Genomic DNA, 17,775 nt, shown 5'->3' on the forward strand with positions numbered 1-17,775 from the left:
TCAGCAGAAAAACTGCCAGTCAGGGCCAGGTGCTGGGTACGCACTCCTCATTTATTGCCTACTTGCCCTTTGCAAAGAGAGAGCCCACAGACAGCAGGCAAGCTGTCCATTTTAAGGCACACTTGATAAAAATAACCAGTGCCTGGCCTTGGTCTTGATGGGGCTGCTAGGTTAGAAACTTGACCTTTACGTTAAACTTGGTGATGCTAACTGTGGGGTTTTTGTGTGTATGATTACAGATCAATGAATGTGAAAGCAAAAAGAAGAAAGACTATGAAAGTGAAAGAAATCCTGTTTTTGGGAGATACTTAAACAAGATTTTAATTGAAGCCAGAAAGCTTGGACTTGTGAGTATTGTTTGGGCGATGCTGGTCAGTGTAGTGGGTGTTTGCACTAACGAACACCCGGCTATACAGAGCAGTGACGGAGCACCGTTCTCGCTGTGCTTTAACGGAGAGCGCCTGCCTGGCCCTTTTACCAGAACCCGTTCTTGCAGGATCCAGGGCAGCCGCCTGCTGGCAGAGGTTTGGTGGAAGGCGGCACAGGCCATTTACATTTTCAACTCCCTGTACTGCTCAAACCGCTTAATTGAGTTGGGGATGGGTGTTGTTTCAAATTTGCTGTTTGAACTTTACCAAACAGTTGGAAATTTAGTCAACTCCTGACTTGGGAAGGAAATGCCATTCTGGCCCTTACTCATTTTCTACCAGTTCCACACTCTGTTACTCAGGTGATGAAAGATCTTTACACGCTGAAGAGGAGGACAGTGTGTTTTAAGTAGTTTTTCCCCCCAAGCTGTTTACCGTGGCAAGTGCTGCTTTTATGGAATTGGATAGTGTGTGTGCATATTATTCATAATTAATGTTAAGTTTCCATTTTTTATAGTCATTGTTTTCACTTAGGGCAGTCAGAATATCAAGAAACCTTAAGGGAGAGGAGTATCAAATGAATAATTAAATAGTCCCACCTTATTCTGGAAGTGCAAGAGCGGATGTTCTCATATATGCACCCTGTAATGCAAGCCTTATGAGTGTGTGCAAGGTGGGGCAGAGCCGGTTTTATAGGTAGATGAGGAAATAGCCAGAAAATACCTAAGGTGGTGATGCTTGGATATGTTCTTTACATTGTTCCTAGTTTTTAAAAAAATGTTAATGAATGCTGCTCTTTTATGCTTAGTGATGATTTTCGATTTGACAGGACACTTTGGTTTTTCTCATTTTATATTAACTTTTAAAAATAAATATCAGTATTTACTATTATAAAAGAAAAAAGAATTTTCTCATTACTATTAAGTGGTTAATGGATGTAAATGTTTACCATGATTTTGCTAACCTGAACTCACACTAATAAAGATAGTAATGTATAATACATGTTCATGGAACTCAGATATTCTGCTTTTTGAGATCCCTTTCATTTTTCTAATTTGTATCACTGCACATTTTAGGCTCTCTGAAAACTGTGCAAATGGGAAGTCATAAACCAAATCAAAGATAGCTGATCCTCATTATTGTGGATTCCATATTTGCAAATCTGTCTGATCGCTAAACCTTATTTATAGCCCCAACGTCAGTGTTCATGGTCCTTCATGGCCACTCTCAGACATGTGCATGGCAGCAGAGCATTTGGTTCTGTGGTCACTCCTGGACACGTGCAGAGTGGCAGAACATTTGAGTTGCCTGATGCACTCATTCCCAGCTGAGAATCCAGCAAGGCCACAGTCTGCCGTCTTTTTTCAGCTCTTAGACTATAAACATGTACTTTTTGTGGTCTGTTTTTCATGCTACATGCTACTTTTGTGTGTGGGGTTATTTAACTTTTAAACAGCTCCGCAGAGCTGTCTGGTGTCCCCGGGTGCGGGAGGGCTGTGAGGTGCCTGAGAGAGAAAGGACGTGTGCTGGGGAAGCCTAGTTCAGACTTGAGTTACAGAACTTTTGGCCGGGAGCTCAGTGTTAGTGAATTGGCAATGTACGTTAAATAAGCTGTCCTTAAATAGAATCTTATCTTTAAAAAAGGTTATGTATTGACTGGCGGCTGATGAGAACATATTCACAGGAACCTGGAGCCATGGTTCATTCAGTATTTGCTAGTTAGTGTTTGAGGTGACTATAGAATATAACTATCGCAAATAGTAAGAACCAACTGTATTTTAGTAAAATGTACGTTATTTGTGTAGATTTTATAGTTTTCTAAATGTTTTTGACATGTATTAGCTTTGCTTTTCATGTCAGCCTATGAGACAGACAGGTAGATGTTTTATATTGGATTGGCCAAAAAGTTCTAGTTTTTTCCTGTAAAGTAAAACACACACTATTCATTTTCACCAATAACTTTATTGATTTGGATATTTTGAGTATGTCAGCTGTCTCCTGCGTGGTACAATGTTGATTGTTCTCGATTAACGTCTCGATTTGATCGCTTTTGTCTTCAACTGGTCTACCTGACCGTGGAGCATCATCCAGCGAGAAATCTCCAGCATGAAACTTCCCAAACCACTTTTGACACATTCGAAGTCACAGCACCTTCTCCATATACTGCACAAATATTTTTTTTGCATTTCAGTTGTTTTTACCTTTCTTGAAGTAATAAAGCATAATATGCTGAAAATGTTGCTTGTTTTCTCCCATCTTCAGTATTAAAATGGCTACACAAAAATTCACCAATATTTGATGTGTTTTTTACTGCATGCTGATATGACAGCTGTCACATGCAATCTTACAAAATTGTTTCGAATGAAGTTAAGGACAACTAAGCACCTCTAGAGCCTTTTTACAGGAAAAAAAAAACCTTTTGGCAAACTCAGTATGTGTGAAATATTGTGAACTAATTATATATTTAGTTCCAAGTTGACTTTTGTCTTGAAACATTTCACTGAGTAATATAATAATAAAATTCTCTTTCCTGTTGTTTTTTTTTGGGGGGGAAATTTAATTCAGCCTGATGAAAACAAAGGAGATGTGCATTATGATGCTGAGATTATTCTTAAAAGACAAACCTTGATAGAAATACAGAAGTTTCTCGATGGAGAAAACTGGAATCCAGGTGCCTTGGATGAAGCACTAAGTGATATTTTAATTAATTTTAAGTTTCATGATTTTGAAAAGTGGCAGTGGCGATTTGAAGATTCCTTCGGCGTGGATCCATATGACGTGTTCATGGTAAGCTGGGATGCGGGGGCATGGTTAACAGTTCATTTAAACATTTCCAACTCTCCACCAAAATTATGTTGAGAACCTGTACTAAGTCACTCATACTGTACTGATGAACGTGCGGCAAAATGGTACAAATAATTTTGCATATTTGAGTCCGTTTCCTCTGTTTTGGTGACTGGCTGCTTCTTGGTGGGGGGACAGCCTGACAGTGACTCTGCCACCTCTGCTCTGTCTCCAAGGTGCTCCTGTGTCTGCTCTGCACCGTGCTGCTGGTGGCGACCGAGCTGTGGACGTACGTCCGCTGGTACACCCAGCTGAGGCGTTTTCTGTTCGTCAGTTTTCTCATCAGTTTGGCATGGAATTGGATGTATTTATACAAGGTATTAACGAGGTGGAAGGCTTTAATATTTAAAAATGTTATTTCATAGTAAGAGAAGAGATCATCTGTTTAGAGCTAGTGTGTAGCCTGGCCTCAGATGAGGGCTGGAGGCAGTGGTTGGAGGTGGGGGTGCAGGTGGCAGGTGCCCGCGGTGCCCTGTGTTTGGGGACTTGACTCGGTAGTGGGGAAGCAAGTGCAGTCCCGATTTGCATAATCCCGTTCCTGCTGGGTGGCATCTGAACAGCTAAATCAGAGGAGAGCCAGGCAGTCACATTTTAAAAACTCTTAGGTGATTTGGGATATGTTCTTCTATTCTTTGCTAGAAATGGTATCAAAATATTAGGGTTTTTTTGAAAGTTAGGTTATTTCCTGAGTATGAAAGTAGTATGTTTAAGGTAGAAAATTTACAAAAGATGAATACAGAGAAACTTAATTTTTAAATATCACCTATAATTATGCAACCTAGAGGTAATCACTGTCAATATTTTGACTTTATAGTCCTTTTCGTAAATTTTAATCCTTTCAAATTTGGAATCATGCTGAACCCTAACCCTAACTCTAGACCTAAAAAAAGAGAATTGAGTTAACGTGTATATAGAAATTTAAAAGAAGCACTGCTGTTCTGTCGAAGTATTCTAATCATTGCGGGAAAATTTTAGATCTTCATAGCAAGGTGAGTCAAATAGCCAAATAGCTGTATGAATTCATCTGATTAAATCATTGAGATTTTTAAAAACATTTTTCTGAGTTCCATAGCTTCTAGAAATGGTGATTATTTATAGATTAAAGGACAGACAGTTGTTTAGTTGACTCTTGTTACCTCACTGATTTCCCCTGGGGCTTCAATTTATAAAAGGTGTGTTGCCTTTATATAGGCCATTTGTACTGAAAAACCATCCAAAGCAAAACAGCATTTTATCATGAAATGAGAAGTAGTTATTTAACACATATAGCTATATTTTGGGGCATGATATAAACCATATTTGAACTAATTTTTTAAAACTAGTGACAAGGTTTTCCTTCCTCCTCATAATTGCTTACAAAGAAGGCAGTTCCAGTTAGTTCTTTAGCCTTCCTTGTTGCAGCAAGACTGCTTTGCTGGGAGCTGAAAAGAGCTACTCTTCTAAAGTAGTGGATACATTTTTTTCCTATGAAAATTTTTAAGCAGTCCGGTATCTGAACACAGGTGTGGGGGGGGCGAAGGCGCAGTCACTGTTCGCGGCAGCTCAGGCTTCTCTTTGGTGTGTGTCCATCAGATGGCGTTCGCACAGCACCAGGCTGAAGTCGCCAAGATGGAGCCGCTAAACAACGTGTGCGCCGAGAAGATGGACTGGTCTGAGAGTCTCTGGGGTAAGGCGCTGCTGCCGCGCTTGGCCTTGTTTGAACAGAATTTCTGAGTGAGAAAATATATTGAAAATTACTTAGAAGTGATAAAATGCCAGAAGGAAGCTTTCCACAACTGAATCTTTAATTATTTTATGTATTGATTTTAGAGAGGAAAGGAAAGAGAAAACAACAACAACAACATAGATTTGTTGTCCCACTTATTTATGCTTTCGTTGGTTGGTTCTTGTATGTGCCCTGACGGGGGATCAAACCTGCAACCTTTGCTTATCGGGATGACGCTGTAACCAACTGAGCTGCTTGGTCAGGGATCAGGAAGACTCTTAAGAGTCTTTTTGCGTGTTCTTCTGACACTTAAGTTTCAAAGCTAAATCAAAGAAAAGGCCAGGAGAAGAGACGGTCTTCTTCAGCCTTACACAACTATCTACTCTCTGCAAGTTTCCTGAATACTATTTTCAGTATCATTCCCAAGTTATAGTTATTTATCAATTATATGTTTTTCAACCCTTTATTGTAACTTTAAATTTATTGAGATGACAGTTAATAAAATTTATCGATTTAAAATGTACAGTTCTGTGATACATCATCAGTATTTTGTACTGGTTTACCATATCAAAATGACATCTTTAATTATTCTTTAGAATATCCTAAATTATCAAAAAACATTGACTGTATTTGTGGATAAGTTTATGTGGATATATAAATTTAATTCTCAAGATTATACCTGGGGCTTCTGTTCTCTGCTGGTCTTTGATATACAAGGGTGGGCAAAAACAGTTGTAATACAAATAAATAATACAATAATTAACAATACAAGAATAAATTCTGTTTTGTGTACTCACAACTGTACACTTATTTTTATCCCCTGTATATGAGGGGGACCCAAAAAAATTTAATTAAAAATTATGTATTCTTATATGTTCAAACTTTAGCCACCTTCAAAGTACTTATTTGATGCAATACACCTATTGAGACATTTTTTCCACTGCTCAAAACAGTTTTTGAACTTGTTTGATTTCGATTCCTTTTGGTGCTTCTGCCATTTTTTTTTGTGTCACCTCTTCCATATAGGCAAAACATTTCCCTTTGAGGACTTTTTTTCACCCAGGAAAACAAAATAAAACAAAAAATCATTTGGCGTGAGATCGGGTATCTAGGGAGGGTGGGACACGGGGGTCATGTTCATTTTTGATCAAAAACTGCTGAACACTCTGCGCAGTGTGGGCAGGCATGCTTGAAGCCACCCATCATGAGATGGGTAAACACATTGAAAGCATCTTCAAAAAAACAATTCACTGAAGCCGAACGCAGCCTCTCACAACAACGCCAGCTTGTACAATGGCATAGATGGGTTCCTAGAACACTGACCTAGTGGGGGAAGCCTGTACTACAAGGGGCCCGCCCTCTAGAAGATAATATCGGGGGGCTTTGAGTCTCCCCCCTTGCATTGTGTATTTTAATTATATTAAAGTAGTATATATCTTTACTACCTTTATTTCATTTTTTTTGGATTGGAGGGGAAGAAAGCAGAGGAGGATGTAAGATAAATGATAAGGGACTTTTAGAGTTGTTGAATAAATCTGTATTTATATTTTTCTTAAAAAAAATAAGGAAAATATTACAAATATTTGCTGGGGATTTGATTTATAGAACCAGGCTAATAAGTAGTAATTAAAGTTTTTCATATATATGTCTCAGGTTTCAGACCATTGAGTTTTGTGTTTGTTTATGTGACGTCACAGGGAAGGAATAGAAACCGGATTTGTTGGCTCTGAGATGTCTTCCTCTGTTAAACTGTGAAGGGTCCTCTACTCATCCTGTTCATTAGCACAGTGTCTGGCACATGCTGATCCTCAACAGAGTGTATTAAGTGAATCCATATATATACACACACACATATATATGAAGTAATAACCGTTTAGAGTTAATCTTGTTATATTGACTTACGAACTCTTACAGCTTTTTTTCTTTTTTTTTTTTTTTACAAAGGGGAAAATTACTTCTTAACAGATTTTTACAATATAAACATTCTAAGTAATGTTCACTGCCTTTAGTTATCTATACCTAGCAGTGGGAATGGTTTAATGATCAGACACTTTATAAATAAGTACAAGTCCATGATGACTAATCTGGGCAGAATCTCAGCAGACTCTACAATCAGGTGCCCAAACTCAACGTTCCCCGAGAGGCTATGGGAGCTGAACCAGCCAGCCTTGTTCTCGGTCTCAGGGCCAGCTGCGTGCCGCCTCTGGTGCAGACTGGCGGGGTGTAAGCCTGCCTCGGAAAACCGGGGGGACTGACTTGTAAACTGAGATTTTGCTGAGACTACTGTGCATGCACAGGTAATTTTAAGAAATAATACAGAGAGGTCCTCTGTGCCCTTACCCACGGGCCCCCAGTGGCAGGCAGCACCCTGCACGACAGCACTGGTCCAGCAGCACAGCCAGGACAGGGACTCAGACCCAGTCCGGCAGGCTTAGTCAGGGGTCCCTGGTTTTCAGATAGATACCTCTTAGAGATCTTTCAACAAAGATTTTATCTGCATAAGACTTATACAATTTGAATGGATTTTTAAAATATTTTGGACATACAATGAAAAATTTTTTAAATTTTCATTACAGGGAATCTATTTGTAAAACAATTTAAAATTGGTAGTGGTGAGTGGGTAAAACCAAAATACTGTCTTACTGGGAATGAAATACAGCTTTTTAAAAAAATGACTCATCTGTTTCTCTAAATAGAATGGCTTAGAAGTTCATGGACCTACAAGGATGACCCATGCCAGAAGTACTATGAGCTCTTATTAGTCAACCCCATTTTATTGGTTCCACCAACAAAGGTACAGAATGTTTTCTGAAAAAGTTGCTTATACAAAGTAAGTCGATAAACCCTTGCATATATTAAAAATTGTTAGTGTTTTCTATTTTATTTTTATCTTAAAAAAGTATTTATTGACTTTAGAGAGGGGGGTGGGGGAGAGAAAGAGGAACATCGATTTGTTCTTCCACTTAGCTGTGCATTCACTAGTTGATTCTCATATATGTACTGACTGGGGATCGAACCCACAACCTTGGCATAGCAGGATGACACTCAAACCAACTGAGGTAGGTGAAAAATTGTTACTGTGTATGAGAGTCATTGTGCTAACTTTTGTTCCAGAAAAAAAGCATTTCTATTACATAGTGATTTTCATGTTTTTAAAAAGCTTATGGCAGCATTTTAATTTATGTAGCACAACTTTAGCCTTAGTGTCCAGTCAGATTTGGCTTACTCTATGTGCCTCAGTCCTTTAAGGGGAAAAAAAACGAAGTTGCTTTTACCTTTTTTAGGCATTGGCAGTTACGTTCACCAACTTTGTCACGGAGCCGCTGAAGCACATTGGACAAGGAATTGGTGAATTCATTAAAGCACTCATGAAGGAGACGCCTGTGCTCTATCAGATCCCCTTGCTCGCCATTGTGGCCATAGGCGTCCTGGTTAGTACAGCGCGCCATGGACAGTGGGGTTCACAGAACAAGGGCCATTCTAAAATGATGAGGTGTCAGCAAAGCCTCGTAATCAGGCTGGGTCATGCCTAATGGTACGAGAAGGCGATTTTTAGGTGGTACCGCTCTACTTTTACTTCCACATACAAGGACGTGGTACTCATGTTGGATTGTAGATGCCATGACACTGATTTAAAATAAGACTTTCCTTTAAAAAATGGGTTCTTCGCACTCGGTGAATTAACACATACGAAGTCACTTTGCACGTCCTCTTGAGAAAATCTTCATTGTAGCCTGAGCTTTTGCAGCCCTGAGTAGGGAAGAGCCTTGGGTTTAAGAGCATCAGGAAGAGGGGTGTGTGTGAAAGAAGGTAAGTGTACTGACAAGTTGGGGGTCCAGGAACAGACGGTTATTAAGAAATGTTACTTGTCCCTTTTCCATGGTCTCTAGCTTTTTGTGCTGTTGGTTTTCAGCACTTATGCAAAAAAGCAGTTGTCATATAAACAAAATCGTAAAGAACTCAGATGTGCCTCTGAGTGTCTTCTCTAAGGACACAAATTCACTATGCTCAGTGCACTTTGAGATTGTTCCTGTTTTGGTTTTTGTTTCAGTGTCTGATGACAGGATCTGGTGGTTTAGGGGTACAGATTTGCCGGGTGACATTAGTTGTATAGTTTAGTCTCTGACACTGAGATTATATACAAAACCCATCATCTCTTGTTTCACCTGCCTAAGAAAGAGCCTGTGCTGCTTCTGTCTTCAAAAATCAGTATCTGGTTTGCAAAACACTTTGTTTCTGGGGCCCTTGCATTCTAAGAATTGAACACCACAAAGAACTCTTGTTTATGGGATTTTATTTACTGAAATTTTACACATTAAGAATTAAAACAGGATATTTTAAAATACCAGTCTCTGCGAGCGCACAGCCCACAAGCCTCCAGCGAGGAAGCCAGCGAGGCCCGGAAGACCGCACTGGCACGCGGGAGAGGAGAGCGAGCCTCCTGTGTGTGTTGTGAACAGCGTGGGCCTCACAGGGTCGTCCAGGGCTCCGGGGCCCCGCTCGGAGACGTGCTGCTTAGTGTCTCCGTGCGTCCTGGCTCTAAGCCTGCTGGACTGTAGCTGTAGCTGAAGCCACATTTGTGTGGTAAAAAAATTAACTTACAGGAGAAGGTTGACATAATGATGTGCAACTTTGAACAGTTTTTAGCATTTACCTCATGTGATGGGTGTGAATATAGATAACATATGCTCAACTATGAGATAGTTCCAGTGGCAATTTCTGGGCTTCAGCCTAACCGCTGTTGTTAATGATGCAATCAAAATGTGTCCAGCTGATTGAAATGTCTACTTAATACTGAGTAATTTCTCATTTTTATTGGCTACTCTGGCCATGTAGTAGAGACCTCTAATGGTTAAAAAAAAAAAAAGTTGAATTACCATTTGTGTCTACAAATGCCACAAATTAGATTACATAATTTTGTTAGCACCCTGAATAAGAAGCCCCTGATGATTTTCCGGTAAGTCAGCCATTAAGTGCTCAGGACCCGTATGTCTTTTCCTTCTAGAGTTTCTGCTATGGTGCTGGGAACTCAATTTTTTTGCTGGGACCTTTTGGTGGTCGAAGAAGAGAGCCGCCCCTGGCCCTTCAGCCAGATGACCAGCGCCAGCAGCAGAGAATTGATTATAGACCCAATGGTGGAGCAGGTGATGCAGACTTTTACTATAGGGGCCCAATCGGCCCCGTTGAGCAAGGCCCTTATGACAGAACGAATGAGGGTAGAAGACATGTTTTGAGAGAGAGAGATGTTGGCTTGAGAATTCAGACTGGCCACAGGAGCCCCGAAGTGCTCCGGGCAGGTGACTTTCCAGACACAGAGACGCGAGAGCATCCCGAGGTGGTGTCCAGTGTAAGTCAGCTACGGTTCGTTTTCTGTCCCTTTGCTCTAGGCCTCAGCGCTTCCTGTAGATCATGGTTAACTCCGACCTTCACCGTTATATCACATTCTGTCTTCCTTGCTGTGGTCAAAAGTTAGTCCAGCCTCCTTTGGAGAATTGAGACTTGTTTTTTATGTGAAGTGCTCTCACAGTAGTTGGTTAGGACAGGTAGAAATTCACCTGAAATTTCATAGGAAACCAGCTGGTGAGCATGACCAACACTCTGCCTTTGGAGAGAGGGAAGGGAGCCTCTGGAAAGGCAGCCCCAGGAACCCACAGCAGTGCCAGGCCTTAGCTGGAAGAGTGGGCGGGGACCAAGAACCTCTGCTTCCCCTGTCTTCCGGGTCATTGGCTGGCCGCCCTGTGCTTTTTACCTGCAGAGTGGTGAGGACCTTCCCCCACCATTTTGACCGTTTAAAGGGACATTTCCATTTCTGTTTGAGAGTGGAATTTGTGTTGTCCTTTGCAAAGTTTAAGTTGCAAGTGTAAAAGTTTACAACTTAAACACAGTAGAGCCAACGAAATTAAAGACTCCCTTTCCATGGAGTTCCTTATAAGAAAAAATATCTGCAAGGATCTAAGAAACCTGAAGGTGTTCCTTTCAGCTTTAATAGTTAATATAGATCTGACGCTCATCTCAAGAACCCTCCGGTGACTTCTTACCCGATTTAGAGTGAACACCAAAGTTGCCGCGTGGCCCGGGGCCCCCGCCATCTGCCTGCACTCCACCTGTCCCCCGTTGGTCCCCTCCCCACGCGCTCCGCTCCTGACTAGTCCTTGACCTCAGAGCCTTTGTGCTTGCTGTTCGCGGTCTGTCCCCCTACACAGCCCCACACATGGTTCATTTCCTCAGGCCTTTGTGCATCCAGCACCTTTCAGACCTGCAGTGCGACCCCAGCACCCCGAGCCTGCTTCCAGCATGATGCTGTTAGTTGGGTTGTTGCCTGATTCCCCTGCCTCAATGTAAGTTCCAGCAGGGCAAGGGTTTTGTCTGGTCTTTTCCTGTGGTACCCCCAGCACCAAGTGTATATTCAGCCGGTGTTTATCAAATGAACTGTTCTCACCAGGCAGGAGGACTTAGCAGTTCTGTCCCCAGTCCTGACTGCCGAGTGTGTGGTGTCCTGCTCTGCTGAGGACAGTTCTGTGAAGCTGGATGTTTATGTCTTTACAGTCCAGCACTTTGAAAGAATTCAGAGTTGTATAGGAACTTGTTAAACATGATTTCTAACCTTCACAGTATGTTAGTTAAACAATGGAAACAAAATGTACTCTACTTTCTAGCCCAGAGAGACTGGCGGAGACGGAGGAGAAGGCTCTCCCACCGAGAGCAGCACGGCAGGCAGCCGGCCGCCTGAGCCTGTCACCAGCCAGGAGCCCTCAGGGAGTGTGGACTGTTCACCAGCAGCGGGGAAGGCCCAGCTCAGGACTGATGCCAAAGGCAGCCCCGAGGCCGGCAGCGCTGCCGGCCCGGCCTTGGGAGCCGGTGGAAAGGACCCGCCCAGGGGCACATGTGCGTAGAGGAGCGCGGGCTCGGACCGTGGCGCGGAGGCCGTCTTTCTGCACTGCGGTTCTGTGGCGTAAACTCTCAACTATTCACTGCAGATATTCTGATACTTACTGCAACATTGCCAACGTAAACGTGAATATTTTTACTGACAGAATTAGCAAACATGTATTTGATTTGTTTAACTTCTTTCATCTGTTTGATTTTCTGTTTGATGGTGAGATAACATCCCGTAAAACTTTGAAGTATGAGTTTTGGAACAGGATCTCATAAATGAACATAAGCAAGCATCACTAATCTGAATAATTAAAGCCATGTGGCACTAGGGTCTTTGAAAAAGTAATTGTATGTTTACACGTCTGGGACCCAGGTCACCCCGAGAGAGTGTGGTTGAGGGGACGTCCTGTGGCAGCTACTTTAGTTGAGAGAATCTGCCAGTTGTGCATTGCGTTGCAAAAGTGGCAGGTACTCTCAAACCATTTGGAAGGGGAGTCCACTGCAGCCACGTTGACTCTCCGTGTCCTTCAGCACCTTTAGAGCCGTGGAGTCTGCGTTGGCAGCACTCCCGTCTCTGCAGGCTGCTCACAGAGGGTGGTGGCCTTGCAGGGTCATCGTACGGGCTTTTCTCAGCTCCCAGCCGTTACTGGGGCTGCTTCCTTATCACCCCTTTACATTTTCCTCTGCTGACACAGACTGAAAGTTGCCAGGGGACTTCAGGTGGTGCAGCGTGTTAAGTTGGTAGCCCCAGTATTCCGTAGTGAGCGGACCCTGAGAGGGACTTTGGTTTGCCCCACCAGGTGAAGTGCACCGGCTTTGTAAGACCCGTTTTCCTGGCCGCTCAGAATCCCACCAGCTGAGACTGTTAGAAACCACAGCACCTTACGTGAGAGCAGAGCGTGGTGGTCGGGCCCCAGCAAGTGCGCGGTTCTGGCGCTGTGGACACAGAGCAGCCGCTGTGCTGGGGAGGACAGAGCAGGGCGCCTCCCTCACCTGTGGACGGCCGATCCGCTCGGCACTTCAACTTTGTTACTCTGATTTTTTAAACTATTCCTCATTTTAAACTTAAAAAATTTGTCCCGTCCCTACCAGAAAGCAAATTTCACATACATTTATTTAGGTGTCCTCTGTTTTAATGTTCACACTAAAAGTAATGTTCAGCTGCTGACAGATAGGAATAGTCTTAAAATCTTCCCTTAGGTATTTGTTTCAGAAAACTCTTATTCAAAGCATTTGCTTTCTGAAGTTTTTTCTAATGTTATTTTTCAATTACAGTTGTCACTTGGTATTTTCTTTTAGATAAAGGTGGACAGCATAGTGGTTAGACAGTCATACACTTTATGAAGTGGTCCCTCCCGTACTTCCAGTGCCCACCTGGCGCTGCACGTACATATTACGCTATTACTGACCTGTATTTCTTATGCTCTATTTCTGGGGGTTTTTCACATGAGATGTAGAAATCTTTTTTGCTCCTTGAAGCATCACTTAGATGCCTTTAACACTTTAGTTTTATGTGTTAATATTGCAAATATCTTTAGTATTTCCTCAGAGAGGTGGTCATTTTTTCCAAGAAATGGAAAAAGAATTGTGTATACAAATTTGTAACACTGGGCACCTAACAAATGAACTAGTGACCATATGCCTGCAGTCTGGAATAGATCTCCGAGCATCGATGCACATAACCTAGCCCTCTGGGGGCTGGACCTCTTCACCGACAGGCGACATGCGCCCCAGGTGGTGGTGTCCTCTGGGCTGGGGTCCAGTTCCGAAGAGGAAGGAGGACCTCAGGTGGCTGAGCCCAACCGTGAGAGTGGACATAATGCGTTCTGCACGCCTGACTGCTGTTTGTCAACCCCAAAATGAATCTTTGATGAAAACTTTTAAGTAGAATTTCATCTTTGTATTCTTGGCATTTCATGCCTGCTGTTGAGTGATGCCAGGAATTTAGGGAAGTCCTATTAGAGCAAGGCAGACATATCAAGGCCAGATTATAACTAGAAGACAGGCTTGGTTTTCCAGCCAATGTTTGTCACTAAAATCAAGGATTGCAGTGATAAGCTCTTAGGGAGAGCAGAATAGCATAGGCAGCTTGTAAAAGCGATCTTAAAATGGAGTGATGTTGAATGTTTACATGATTTAAAACTACCATGTATACAAAATAAACTTATTTTCCTATTACTCTGGTTGGTGTGCTTGTTTTTGCTCTTTGAGTATTTTTATAAGAAAAAGCCCCGTGAGACTTATGTGCACTTTTTTAAAAGGCAACTCCAGGACATTATACCCCATATACTATATATAAATCATATAATCCAGGGGTTGAGTACTTTTGATACAATTTCCAGTAAGAATAACTTTTTTTATCCTGAGTCCTTAATGTAATTCCAGATTGTTTTACTAACTTTCTTATTTTTTTTTTTTTTAATGGCTGTTTGGAGAAGCGGTTCTCACTGTTTGCCCATCAAAATCACCTGAAGGATTTTTAGGAAGAGCCCCTGGATCTCCTCCCAGGTGTACAGAGTCAGAAGCACCCAGAGGTGAATGAGTTCCAACTTGTTCTGGGGGGCAGGGGGCGGGGGGCGTGGTGGTTTACTGCACACAGTTGACTTAGGGGCTGGGCTCTGTCCTTGTTTTTATTTTGTCATGTCCTGTTAGGTATCCTTGTAAAAACTCCCTTCAGTTTCTGGGAAGATGCTTAATGGCAACTGAGGTCCTAACCTACCTCTCCCATACTGGAATTTTGTTAGTTTTTATCTGTTTTTTCATGGCTAGGTTCTTGACATAACAACATAGTTGTTTTTGTCTTTTTAAAAAAATTAGTTCCTAACAACTTTTACAGCAGTGTTTTGCAATACAGCATACGATTTCGAACCATATAGACATAGCTATGTCTGTGTCAATATATATGGTCATGCACCACATAATGATGTTTTGGTCAATGGCAGACCACTTACAGTGGTCATGTAAGATCATAACGGAGCTGAGAAATGCCTGTGGCGCAGCCACGTCATGGGCATTCTAACCTCGCAGTGCAGGCGGTTGCTCGTGTGTCGGCGGTGCTGGTGGAAACAACCTAGTGTGCCGCCAGATCGCTTGGCCGCTGCAGTTACGGTAGGACAGTAATCACATTCCCGGTGTCACACGACGTACGTTGTTCCTCAGAACCTCCGCCTACCGGTACATGGCACGTGACTTTTTTTAATTAAGCAAAGAGCCCAAATGTGGTAAAAAGTTTTATTTCTTAAGAGTCTCTCTCAATGGCTTTGGCCTAAAAATATATTGAAATTAGATGTTCTTGGGGCGGGGGGCGGGGGGAACGACTAGATTTTTTTTTTTTTAAATGAGACTACTTTATATAATTTTTACATATTGGTCAAGTACATTATTACAGGACAGTGTAATTTCTCTCCACATTGACTTTAAGTATTTAAAAAAATCCCACTGTCAATGAAGACTTTAAAAATATCTCAGCAAGAGGATTAAATTGTAGTCTAGGATTCATGTAACCTTCTACTTCACAACATAGGTAAAGGAGGGATCTAACAAGTTGCCAAAGAACAGTACCAAGCAGGAATCGCAAAAGCTGATGAAGCACCTTGTAAGACATCTCCGCCCTGAAGCACGTGAGTGTCCAGTGTCCACTAACATTGTACTGCAAAGATTAAATATTTATATCATTCTCAAAACATTTTAAGCGGTATTACAGTGCTGTAATTTCTCCTTTTAAGGAAAAAGAAATAGATTGAATTTCCTTGCAGTGTTCTGAAAGGAAATAGGGTCACTTTTTAAGAATCTACCCATAGTAACTAGTGGTTTGCTTATTTTTTTCCTGAATTTTTAAAGTCCAACAGAGCATTGCTTTGCAAACAGTCCTGTAGCCCAAATTCAGTGTCTCTGTTTTGATCTCTTTGTAAAAGAACTCTCTGTTCATCCATTCTTTTCGCCTGAGACCGGAGAATGAGGCTAAAAAAGTCCTCGTCTGGTACCGTTGGCCCCTTTGGGGCAGCAGGCGGTGGGGCACATCGTTGGTCATCTAATCTGGACCCCTGAGAACACACGAGAAAGAGATTAAGACAAACACTGAGGGGAAGGAGAGCACGAGCTGTATGTGTGTCATTCCCACAAGAAACGGAGCTTTGACCATTTCCTTTTTGCCTCTTCTCAGAAATTTGCTTCATCTTTAGCTCTGAAACCCAGTAAACTTTTTCCTTAAAATTGGCTTATGTAACAAATATCATACAGAAGTAGAGCCACAGCTTCATGGCTTTGGAAAGATTAAGACAGAAGGTCAACTGCGTCCAGGCGTGACAGAGATGAGAATCTTGCCACAGCGGGCACGGACAGACGGACCTCCCCAGATCCTTAGAATTGCCATCACAGGGAACCCCAGCCCCGACACCCGGCCACCTTCCCCTCCTGCCCTGCCCTGCCCTGCCCTGCCCTGCCCTGCCCTGCCCTGCCCTGCCCTGCCCTGCCCTGGTGGTGTCATCCCTCTGCCCCGCCATGAGCTCCCATGGTCATAGGCCCGACTCCGCCGCTCCTGATGATGAGAGCGCCCGTGGGGGCCACTGCCACCGCTTTTTCCAGATGGTGCTCGCTAGTAAGTCCAGTAAATCTTTTTGTGATAAAATAAACGTCACAATTTTCTGCTTTAACCACATTGAAGCGTGCAGTTCAGTGGCGTTGAGTACATTCACGCTGTGCGCCCGCCACCACCATCCACCTCCAGGACAGCCTTCGTCCTGCGAAACTGAAGTGCTGCCCCTGAATGGCGACCGCCACCCCTCCCCCGCAGCCCCCAGCGTGCCTCTGCCCCTGTGAGTGTGGCTACTCCAGGCGCCTCATGAGTGGGCGAGCCCACAGCTGTCCTTCTGTGACTGCTTATTTCTCAGCGTGTCCTTACGGCTCATCCATCTGGTAGCATGTGTCAGTTTCCTTCATTTTTAAGGTGGAAAAATATTCCGTCCTGTTTATACACACTTTACCCCTGAACCTGCTGGGAGACTGTTGGATTGTCAGTAGATGGCTCACGTTCCTGGTTTCATTTGTTGAGGGAGTGTATTCTGAAGTAGGACTGTCGGATCCTGTGGTGGTTCTGTTTTTAATTGTTTGAGGAACTGTGAGACTTTGCTCCATACGAGCTACACCACGTTGCTCTCCCACACGCTGTGTATGAGGGTTCCCGTTTCTCCACAGCCTTGCCGAGACGTGCTGTTTCTTTGATAGTTGCCATCCTAATGGTGTGAGGTGGTATCTCATTATGGTTTTGATCTGCGTTTTCCTAATGATCTGGGGAGATGGACACCTTTTCCTGTGTTTATTGGCCATTTGTAGGTCTTTGGAGAAATGTCTTTTTGGGTTCTTTGCCCATTTTTGAAGCAGATCTTTTTGTTGTTGAGTTTGAGTTCTGTATATTCTGGATTAATCCTTTATTTATTACACTATTTGCTAATATGCTCTGTGGCTGCCTTTTTACTTTGTTGGTAGTATCCTTTGATATACAGAAGTTTTACTTTTTTTTTTTAAGATTTTATTTATTTTTAGAGAGGGAGAAAGAATGGAGAGACATCAATGTAGTTGCTTCTTGTGGGCCATCTACTGGGGACCTGGCCCACAACCCAGGCACATACCCCCGACTGGGAATCAAACTGGCCGCTCTTTGGTTGAGCGGCTGGCACTCAATCCACTGAGCCACAACAGCCAGGGCAAAAATTTCACATTTTCATAGTCCAATTTGTCTTTTTTTTTCTTCTTATTGTTAACTTGTGTCTTAAGTGACATAACCAGGAAATCATTGCCAATCTAATGCTGTGAAGCTTTCCCTTTATATTTTCTTTGGAAACTAATTTTATAGTTTTAACTCCTACCTTTAGGTCTTTGATCCATTTTTAATTAATATTATCGCTCATGTTAGATAAGGCCCAGGTTCTGCATGTGCATATCCAGTTTCTGCATTTGTTGATGAGACTCCTTAGCCACTGAATG

The 17,775-nt window shown here is 42.6% G+C and overlaps 2 protein-coding genes across 2 annotated transcripts in view; one reads left to right on the plus strand and one right to left on the minus strand.

Moving 5' to 3' along the window:
* The window catches only part of CLCC1 (chloride channel CLIC like 1), a 28,840-nt gene extending 14,933 nt beyond the window's left edge, over window positions 1-13,907 (plus strand). The window contains exons 4-11 of the mRNA XM_054565083.1: window positions 240-347; window positions 2,934-3,155; window positions 3,389-3,529; window positions 4,785-4,878; window positions 7,614-7,711; window positions 8,202-8,348; window positions 9,923-10,264; window positions 11,574-13,907. Coding sequence (XP_054421058.1) covers window positions 240-347; window positions 2,934-3,155; window positions 3,389-3,529; window positions 4,785-4,878; window positions 7,614-7,711; window positions 8,202-8,348; window positions 9,923-10,264; window positions 11,574-11,810 — 1,389 coding nt within the window. The 3' untranslated portion in view covers window positions 11,811-13,907. The remainder of the gene's footprint in view (window positions 1-239; window positions 348-2,933; window positions 3,156-3,388; window positions 3,530-4,784; window positions 4,879-7,613; window positions 7,712-8,201; window positions 8,349-9,922; window positions 10,265-11,573) is intronic.
* Window positions 13,908-14,237: 330 nt separating this feature from the next.
* GPSM2 (G protein signaling modulator 2) overlaps window positions 14,238-17,775 on the minus strand; it is a 31,520-nt gene continuing 27,982 nt past the window's right edge. The window contains 2 exon segments of the mRNA XM_054564794.1: window positions 14,238-14,348; window positions 15,609-15,836. Of these exon segments, the coding sequence (XP_054420769.1) occupies window positions 14,238-14,348; window positions 15,609-15,836 (339 nt within the window).

The sequence above is a fragment of the Pteronotus mesoamericanus genome, unplaced genomic scaffold (genome assembly GCF_021234165.1).
Source record: "Pteronotus mesoamericanus isolate MK-2021 breed Mesoamerican mustached bat unplaced genomic scaffold, CSHL_Meso_final scaffold_99, whole genome shotgun sequence".
Lineage (NCBI taxonomy): Eukaryota > Metazoa > Chordata > Mammalia > Chiroptera > Mormoopidae > Pteronotus > Pteronotus mesoamericanus.